Here is a 10,689-nt window from a genome sequence, read left to right as displayed (position 1 = left end):
GGGTGTTCAAGGCGCAGTAAACCAAAAAAAAAAAAAAAAAAAAAAAACAACACAAAGAAAAACAGACACAACTAAATTAATCCTTGAAAACCTGTGACATAAGATAAGTTTTGATAGAGACTTGAATTTTGAGGTACAAAGACAAGATCGAAGATTAAGTGGTAGAGAGTTCCAGATGCGTGGCGCGGCTGAAGAAAAAGACCTGTCACCCCATGAGTGTCGAGACTTGGGTTCAATGAGGAGAAGATGGAACTTGATCAAAGATTCCTTGATGGAGTGTAAACTTGAAGCAATTTTATTATCTGCTCTTTGTGAGCTCCCTAAAGCTGAAGAACCAAACACCAGTGTGCGACCGATTCGAGATTCTTCTGTGCGATCCTTTGGCCAGTGGATTGTCAATCGTAATTGGGATAACTTGAATGATGCACTTGAGTGTGACACAGCATCTGCATCGGTTGATAAATTCCTGAATGTACTGAATGACGCCTACCACTTACACTTTCCGATAGTAAACTCAACCAGGAAGCGCAGTGACAAACCTTGGATAACCCATCGCATTAAAGTATTACTCAAGCAACGTCAACGTGCATACAGTTGTGGTAATATGTCTGAATAGCGCTCCTTGCGCAACAAAATCCAGCGTGAAATTAGACTAGCCAAGAGTCTTTTCTACAGAAACTCAATCCAACATCTGAAGGACAGTCAGCCTAGAAAATGGCACAGTCAAATCCAAAAGCTCTCCAACTTCAAAGCCAAGCCTACATCAATACCTGGTGCTGATATTGACCCAAAGGCCACCTCGGAAGCAATCAATGACCATTTTGCCGGTATATATCTGCAACCAGTTACCTGCGTTAAAGCTTGAATCGCTACCAGCATATCTACCAGCTGAGTCACCACCCCCAAGTGCTCCAAGCTCTAAGAAAACTGAATCCATTCAAGGCTGGCCATCCGTCCGACCTACCAATTAAACTGATCAGGGAGTTTGCAGATGAGCTAGCAAATCCTCTCGCTCATCTATTCAACAACTGCTAATAGAAGATGGTGTCTTCCCAAATGTCTGGAAGACTGCGACTGTGGTACCAATTCCAAAAGAGAAAAACATCACGTCTCTTGATAAACTCCAGCCGATATCACTCACACCAATATTTGCTCGAATCTTTGAATCCTTCATGCTCAATGGATCCTAGCGGACATTTCATCTAAGTTGGACTCCAAGCAGTTCGGCAATGTCAAAGGGAGTTCCACTTCGCACAACCTCATAGATATTCTTGACTTTATTCAGAAAGGACTTGATAAACCAGGTCACTATGACAACCTGTGTACTGTCGATTTCACTAAAGCATTTGACTGTGTCAACCTTAATGTTGAGATTAGAAAACTGATTGATCTTGGAGTCAGGAGATCCATCATTCCTGTCATCTGCAGTTTCCTTGCTGAGCGGACCCAGAACACCAAACTCAATGGCCACCTTTCCTCCAGTCAGGGAATCTCGTGTGGTGTGCCTCAAGGCACAAAATTGGGTCCGATCTTGTTCCTGGTTTTGATAAACGACGCATCAGCAGGGTGCTGCAGACGTTGAAAGTATGTTGATGACTTGACTCTCGGTGAAGTCGTTCAGCTACACTTGGTATCCAATCCCTTTAAAGCCAGGCATGAAGACCTAGTGTACAAGTTTGGTGTGAAGTTACTTCACTCAGCTAGATTCAGGGACTTCCTACCACCATATCGAGAGAGTATCTCTAGGAGACAATTTAGGTCTAGTACCCTGTCTGGTCTCCTCATGCCCAAGTGTCAAACAGATAGACACAAAATGTCCACCATCCCCTACATCATTCGTAGTTTGCCATAAATTCGTAGTTTGCCATATATTCATTTGTTCCAGATGAGTACCATACATTTGCTGTGCATTTAAGTTTTTTTTTTATTTTATTTAATCTTTTTAGTGCCTTTTTTCTCATGTAGCTTTCAAGCTTTTTGGAATTGCTTTTGTGGTTTTATTGTGGTTTTATTGTGGTATGTAAAATTTTGTTCTATATGTACCAGTTTTACTTGTAATACGTTCTTTTTGGACTGCCTGACCACCATTGTTGAATTAAGGTTTTTAATGTGCTTTTGGGTTGTTCTTGCAATTAATTTTGAAATAATTACATATTTATATATATTTTTTTAAACGAACTGTTTTTACTTGTAAATGTACTTTTTTGGCCTGCTTGTAAGACAGGCATGTTAAGTTGTTGAACTATTAGACCTATGTGATGTACCATAGAGCAAGCTGGTCCTTGCTCTATAGATGTACATAGCACCCTATATAACCTGCAGTAGACCATGCCCGATACACTGGGGCAGGTCTCTCAATGTTTTGAACATGGTGGGAAAAACTGAGTGTCAAAATGTTACAATGTGAGTTTCTAATGCCTCCCAAAACAAAATAATTGAAAGCAACAAGAATGAAAAAGGAACTCTGGAGCTCGCTACTCTTGCTAAATTAAATGGATTATGATGAAACTATTTATAAAATTTGAAATCAGGCAAAGAAATGTATAATATTGAAAACAAGGGAAACATTTAGATCAGTATTCCAAAGAGTACACGTAGGCGCTACTTTTATCTAATGTACACAATAATCACTGGATGCAATAACATGTACAGTAGCTGATAACAGACCTAAATGTAGAAGTACTTCAAAACTCAAGTTTCGTATTTAAAGTCCAAAATTGTTCATTACTAACAGCCATTTTCCAATTAACTTATAATATTGATAACTGATTATTATAAATGGTTGTTTCCAAGTCCCGGACTGTTCTCGAGCGATTTAATTGCAGTCCTTGGCAGCCTTTACAAAGATTTTTATAAACAATTCACGTGAGCCTTCTTGTAAAAGATACCCCTTATCGATTATACATCTTTGTGTGTTCAACATTTTAAACGAGTTTGGAAAATTATAGGGCCTAACTTTTTTATTTCATTTTGTGTGTGAACCCTATTACAGTTTGTTTGTCATGCTTATAGGCAAGTAAGAACAAAAATCGTCTAAGATCACAGATTTACATAAAACTTACAGTCTAATGAAGATGATAGTAACAAACATCCCTTGAAATATTACTCTCTAAAATGTCATATTTGATGAGAAATAAATAAAACTAATTTCCCGTTTTGAGTTTATCACTCGGTGAGCGTTTTATTAACTTTTTTTTAATAAATAGATGTAATGCAAAATGCATTAGCGTTTTTCACTTCTCGTTCTACAGGTTTGTCCAGTTACATGTAGATGTACATTGACGGATTATAAAATAGTGCTGACACTGCCAGCAACTGTTTTCTAAGCAAAAAACAAATCTGAAATGTCCCTGTAATGGCTGCGTTCGATTAGTTTCCCTGGGTCGACCTTGATCTGCCCCGGTACGTTTGAATTGCTTTGACGTCATTCCAGGGGTTCACCCGGGTCAGCCCCAAGTGCCCTGCTTGTGGATAGGTCACTCTGGGCTGGCCAAAGGTGCATGGACATCAACACGAGAGGGTGAGTGGTCGTTTTGATTTGCTCTTGCCGAGAGAGCGCCGCGGGGTCGAGCTCTTGTCAAGAGCTCACCCGAGTGAGCACCGCGGGGTCGACCCAGGGAAGCTAATCGAACGCACTCTACAATGTACATGTATGTTACAGCTTGACAAAAAAAAAAAAAAAAAAATACAACATTAATTTCGGTTTTTTACCCATACACCGATGTGTGTTAGCACTGTGTAGTCAGTACTTTCCCGAGTCCTGTGAAAAAACATCACAGGCATGTTACTCGGATGGGATTCGAACCCACAACATTTGCAATTCTAGAGCAGTATCTTACCAACTAGACTACCAATGTTGCCCGGTAGCTAGAGGCAGTTCAAATCCTATGTTTTGGCAGCGGGTACCGCAACAATATAAGAGATGTTAAATTCGCATCGATATAAGCACCGACATATTGTAAGAGATATTAAATTTGCATGTTATAACAAAACAACAAACTGAAATCATGGGATATCTTTAAATCGGTATTCTTAAAAAGTGCGCCTACACTTTAATCCAAAGTATACAATATTCACTGGATGTGCTCTGACAGTAGCAACAAACCTAGACATACTTCAAACTGTTTTCGTGTTTAAAGTCCAAGTTCATTATCAATAGCCATACTCCAATAAACTGATAATCTGGCCATTGATCATTATAAATGGTTATTTGTTTGATCTTTGACTATAACAACAAGTAGCTCTGTGCACAGTTTGTACATCATTAGCCCTGTACCTATATTACGTGTTATTTATTTGTTGATTTTATCTGGACTGGAAAAACCACAGTTGGGAAATCTAAGAGACAGCACCACTTCATCTTGAATACCATTAAAAAGTTAACAAACAATCTATAGGATGAAAATTAAACCCAAACTTAAATCTCATTTAGCACAACAGGTTTTTTGAAATGTTTCAATGCAGAGATGTTTTAATGCTTGGGTGTCAATCTACCTTGAAAGATGGGGGGGGGGGGACACCATACATGAAGTCATAGCAGTGATGCTATATGAGGCATCTGGGGGTTCGCTTTAAACCCAAAACTGGAGTATAATTTAACCATGTTTATCACAACAGTTTTTTTTTTTAATGTTTCAATTTAAGAGACCTTTTTTTGCATGGGTGTCAATCTGTCTTGAAAGATGGGGGGGGGGACATTGTTATGTCATAGCAGTTATGGCATGGGGTCCGAGGCCTGCTTTAGGGCCCTGAAAATGTTTAGGTCGTAGATACTCTCTGGTGCAATCTTCTTTTCAGGGACATCTTTAGACGCTTTCAATTCATCTGATATGATTTAACCCTTCGATGCGTCCACCAAAACACGTCAATATAATCTTTCATAAGCAGTCATAACTTAAAAACTAAAACCCCCACATTTATTGCCCTCGTTAAGCTTCCGTTTGGTGTGATGTTCAACAGGGGGTGCTATTGAAACGTTTTGAGAAAAACATGGTTTGAACACGTCTTTGTTTTGTTTTTGTTTTTAAATTAATCTGTGCACCAAAGGGTTAAAAGTAATAAAATTATGCATTTCAAGCTAGTCCACAATTTAAATTGTTGGACCTGTTTTTTGCTGTGATATGATGAGTCTGAAGGGGTGATTTGCCTTCCTCAGAAGTTTCAATTGTTGGGATTTAAGGTCTATTGTAAGCCATTTGGTAAAGCATTTTGCTATGATGTTGGTTATTTTATTTGAAAAACAACTCAATTATAGCTTTGTATCCCAAATATTGTTGAATATTTAGTGCTGAGACGGCGTTTAATACCAATCATCGCCAAGGGGGGGATCCAGGGCGAAGTTTTTAATTAATTTATTTTTTACTTATTTATTTATTTTTTTTGGGGGGGGGGGTGGGGGAGGTGGGGGAGATTGGGCCAAAAAGATCATGTGTCAGAGTATGTGCAGAACCAAAGCCTTTTGTGGATTGGAGTTTGGGGGGGTCCATTTAAGGGCCGGGATAAATTGTGCATTCTAATGTAGATGCTCTGAGGTGCAATCTTAGGCCATTTATAGACGCATAATTGATGAAACAGAACATGAGCCTCTACTACTTAGGCAGCAGTAGAGCCTCTTAGATTACCAGCATCTTTAAACAGCTACTTGAGCGCAATCATTTTAACGGAAATGCTATTTTAACTTGTTTTTAATGCATTTGTTCACCATTTCAATGTAGTTTTGATATGTGTACACTTCTGAACTTTTCGTACCTATCGGTTAAAATATCAGGCCCCAACCTCAAGGTTTTGAAAAACTAAAAACACTTCATGACAATTAACATGACAATGCTTTGACGTCAGGTATTGGAGTGACATGACAATTAATATGACAATGCTTTGACGTCAGGTCTTGGAGTTTGCTTTGTTATACCTCTACGCTGCAACAAAGCAGCTATACAAATCGGTGCTCCCAACTCAACAGAACACAAGTGATTACGTCACAGAGCTTTTTACAAATCTTTTAGAAAAGCGTTGGATAAGAGTATTCAAAATGATTGTTTCTTTACACAATTAAAATAAATTTATAGTCATGTGACTCAATATCCTTAACTTAATGATTGAACATTTTTTTTAATGAAATTCCTCAAAGTTCATGAATTGATATTTTCGTTTAAGCAGGTCTTTAAGGGTGAAACTAGACAAACATATAGGGGGGAGGGACCTGCTTAAAAGCTCAAGAAAATGTTGAACTCCTCGGCCAATTAATGGCCTAATTGATACAAGAAACAGAACAATATGCCATCAAAATCGAGAAGTAGAATTTGGGCCTTTTGGATTTTGGAAATACTTTTATTTCCAATCAAAAGAAAAAGAAAAAAGGATGTCTGGTTAATTGCTTGCAATGCTTGTACGCTTGTAAGAAGAACATCTAAAGCAAATGTCTCAATGGATATGGTCTTAAACAGAACACAGTTAATAACAGCCTTGCGTACAAAGTTACTTGGGAAAGAAATGGCCATTATTACTCAAACTAGCCATTGAGGCCAAAGAACGGCAGTGACAGACAGAGACAGCGCGTCACTTAAAAATAAATGAGAAAATAGAATTAGCTGTTGCAAACAACTTACCAACCAAATGGACCAAGGGTATAAATGCAAAAAATAGTTAATGGCCTGACTTTAAAATAAACATACAGTAACTACAAGACTTTGAAAGTAAATACTCTGGTGATGGCAGTTGCCGAAAAAGATATACAAGAGTTAACAAAAACTGATGGGACATTTGATTTGGTGTCCCCCACCCTTTAAAAAGTGGGGGACGTGTCCCCCATCGCCCCCAGGATTAATGCCCATGGCAGGACACATGGATTGGACTTACACAGTGCAATCTTCATGATAAAGCTGGTCAATAATGTGAGTGGGGCATTTAATATAGTTCCCCCTGCCCTTAAAAAAAGTAGGGGACTTGTCCCCCACCGCCCCCAGGATTGATGGCCATGGCATGACACAGGGTTTGGTCTTACACAGTGCAATACTTGAGCCTCATGATAAAGCTGATCAAAAACTGGGGGAGGGGGGGGCATTTGATATAGTTGCCCCCACCCTTTAAAAAGTAGGGGACGTGTCCCCCATCGCCCCCAGGATTAATGCCCATGGCAGGACACATGGATTGGACTTACACAGTGCAATCTTCATGATAAAGCTGGTCAAACAATGTGAGTGGGGCATTTAATATAGTTCCCCCTGCCCTTAAAAAAAGTAGGGGACTTGTCCCCTGTCGCCCCCAGGATTGATGCCCATGGCAGGACACAGGGTTTGGTCTTATATTGTCTAATACTTTAGCTTTGTGATAAAGGTGGTCATTACTGGGAGGAGTGTCCAAAAAGTTGGGGGACGTAAAATAAACATAGGCCTACAGTAACTACAAGACTTTTGAAGTAAACATTCTGGTGATGGCATGTGCCGAATAAGATAACACCATTACAAAAACTGAGGGAATATTTGATTTGGTGTTCCCCACCCTAAAAAAAAGGGACACATCACGCCAAAGGTTGATGCCCATGGCAGTACACAGGCTTTGGTCTTACACAGTGACATACTTGAGCTTCATGATAAAGCTGGTCAAACACTGTTTTTTTTAGGGGGGGGGGGTGGGTAAGGGGGACGTTTGATATATTTATTTATTTTATTTTATTTATTTTAAATCTTTAGACATACACAATAGTTACAAGTTGTACAGGGGCTGTCAAGGTAGAAACAAAAGTATAAAAACTGTCATCAAAAGATGTGTAAAACCAGACCCCAGCCAACGATAAAAATAAAATAATACAATATAAAAGGAGATTGCACTGCAACATTAAAAATCACACAAAAGAAAACATTAAGACACAAGCAAATCCAGATTATTGAGAAGAAAAAAAAATGCACCCACAACAAAACAACGTAGCAATAAGAGGAAGGGACAACAATTTAAAAATAACAACCATAGAATGGACTTAAAACCCTCAAAAATCAAATATAGGCCTAGTGTCTCCCACCTTTAAAAAGTCGTAAACATGTTCCCTGTCGCCCCCAGGATTTATGCTTATGGCATGACACAGGCTTTGGTCTTACAAAGTGAAATATTGAGCTTCATGATACAGCTTGTCAAAAACTGTGGGGGAGGGGGGCATTTGATATAGTGTCCCCCACACTTTAGAAATTCGCGGACATGTCCCCAGTCGGCACCAGGATGCCGATGGCGGGACACAGGGTTTGGTCTTACTAAGAGAAATAGCTTCATGATAATGCGTGTCAAAAATTGGGCGGGGGGAGGAGGGACGTTTGATATACATGTAGTGTCCCCCACCTTTAACAAAGTGGGGGGGGGGGGGGGGCGTGTCCCCTGTCGCCTGCCGGATTGATGCCCATGGCAGGACACAGGGTTTGGTCTGACACAGTGCAACATTTGAGCTTCATGACAGGGAGGATGGGGGGGGGGGGTCATTTGATATAGTTTCCCACACCCTTTTAAAAGTGGGGATGTGTACCCCGTCACCCACAGGATTGATGCCAATGGCAGGACACAGGGATTGGTCTGACACAGTGCAATACTTGAGCTTCATTCCCATTTTGAGTTAAACACTGGGGGGTGGGCATTTGATATAGTTTCCCACACCCATTAAAAAGTGAGGGACATGTCCCCCGTCGCCCCCAGGATTGATGACCAGGGCAGGACACAGGGTTGGTCTTACACAGTGCAATACTTGAGCATCATGTTAAAGCTGGTCACAAACTGGGGGCGGGGGCATTTGATATAATTTCCCCCACCTGTCAAAAAGTGAGGGACGTGTCCCCCATCTGCCACAGGATTGATGCCCATGGCAGGACACAGGGTTGGTCTTACACAGTCCAATACATCAGCCTCACATGATAAAGCTGGTCAAAAACTTGGGGGGGGGTGTCCCCCACCTGTCAAAAAGTGAGGGACATGTCCCCCGTCGCCCCCAGGATTGATGCCCATGGCAGGACACAGGGTTGGTCTTACACACTGCAATACTTGAGCGACATGACAAAGCTGATCAAAAACTGGGGGGGGGGGGGGCATTTGATATAGTTTCCCACACCCTTTTAAAAGTGGGGATGTGTACCGTCACCCACAGGATTGATGCCAATGGCAGAACACAGGGTTTGGTTGGACACAGTGCAATACTTGAGCTTCATTCCCATTTTGAGTTAATCACTCAGTGAGCGTTTTATTCATTTTTTTTCTAAACATATGTCATGCAAAATGCATTAGCGCTTTTCACTTCTCGTTCTACAGGTTTGTCCAGTTAAATGTACATATATATAAATTGCTTGCACTGCCAGCAACTGTTTTGTTTCCAAGAAAACAAATCTGTAATGTTCCTTTAATGACTGCGTTTGATTAGCTTCCCTGGGTCAACCCTGATCTGTCCCCGGTACGTTGGAATAGCTTTGAAGTCATTCCAGGGGTGCACCTGAGTCAGCCCCCAAGTGCCCTGCTTGTGGATAGGTCACGTTGGGCTGGCCCAAGGTGCATGGACGTCACCACGAGAGGGTGAGTGGTCGTTTGATTTGCTCTTGTCAGGGGCTCAGCCAAGTGAGCACCGCGGGGTCGACCAAGGGAATCTATAAGAGATGTTTAATTTGCATCGGGGATAAAGAATATTTATTTTGGTTTTTAGCCATACACCGATGTGTGTTAGGCCAAACAACATAAATGTTGTGTTTACGGTAACCCGACCGACCTGAATTTTTTGCGGCCGAATTGCCGACCTCAAAACATTTTTCTAAATATTTTATGAGTTGGTAAAATTTTAAATGACAACTTATAAACTTTTATATTTAACCCTTTTCCAACATGAGGGTTTATTTAAACTTGATGAGTCGAACAAGGTTAGTATCAGCCCTAATACTTCACCCACGACGGCAATGACGGCAATTGCCGTCGTTGCCCTACCGATTGCCGCAATGCCCTTAAAAAACCCAATTTTTCACGGCAATGATTGCCGTGCCCTTTTCTCATCATTGCCGCCGTGCCCTTCCTCCCGAAAAAAAATTATATTCAACATTGCCCAAGTTTGAAAATAAGCCAAAAAGTCCCGATGTCTGTGTAAATTTTTACGCAAAGAAATATACCCCAATAGGAGACTTTCCAACGCTAGGTGGCAGCAGACATACCGGGTAAATTTCCATTGTTTCATAGTTCTGAACATGCGCATAATTCTGAGAACAATGGATTTACCCGGTAAGTCTGCTGCCCTCTATCGTCCCAGAAAGTCTCCCATTTCACGCATGAAGGCACAACAGCAGATTTCAGGCCCGTTAGTCGTTGTTCTTTGCGTGCGACAACAAAATACTCGAAACATCGAACGCTAGAGGGCGTTTCGGAACAGAGTGATAGCGTGAGATTAAACGCCCTCTAGTGGTAAAATTCCGCCTCGTTGAATGGAACATTCCATCTTTCAACTCATGAACATATTCGCACCATTGCACTCATAAACATTCATTATGTGTATATTATTTGCATCGGGGATAAAGAACATTAATTTTGATTTTTACCCATACACCGATGGGAAGCTAATGGAACGCACTCTACATGTACTGTATGTTACAGCTTGACAAAGAAACAAAAACCAAAAAATACAAACTGAAATCATGGGATTTCTTTAAATCGGTATTCTAAAGAGTGCGCCTATACTTTAATCCA

The 10,689-nt window shown here is 40.6% G+C and overlaps 1 protein-coding gene across 1 annotated transcript; it reads left to right on the top strand.

Moving 5' to 3' along the window:
• The first annotated feature begins 271 nt into the window (after positions 1–271).
• Positions 272–1,582, top strand: LOC117293493. Its single transcript, XM_033775839.1, has 2 exons — positions 272–562; positions 1,286–1,582. Exons 1-2 carry the CDS (start codon positions 272–274, stop codon positions 1,580–1,582), a joined length of 588 nt encoding a protein of 195 aa, XP_033631730.1.
• The last annotated feature ends 9,107 nt before the right edge of the window (positions 1,583–10,689 follow it).

The sequence above is a fragment of the Asterias rubens genome, chromosome 8 (assembly GCF_902459465.1).
Source record: "Asterias rubens chromosome 8, eAstRub1.3, whole genome shotgun sequence".
Classification (NCBI taxonomy): domain Eukaryota; kingdom Metazoa; phylum Echinodermata; class Asteroidea; order Forcipulatida; family Asteriidae; genus Asterias; species Asterias rubens.
The sequence above is the reverse complement of the archived record's forward strand: the minus strand, read 5'-3'. Positions and strand labels throughout refer to the sequence as shown.

What these genes read in the sequence shown, in the direction of transcription:
- LOC117293493 (XM_033775839.1), top strand. Translation starts at nt 272, where the DNA reads ATGGAGTGTAAACTTGAAGCAATTTTATTATCTGCTCTTTGTGAGCTC. An exon ending in GGATAACCCATCGCATTAAA is followed by an intron (nt 563 to 1,285) that starts GTATTACTCAAG and finishes GACTTTATTCAG; the next exon opens with AAAGGACTTGATAAACCAGG.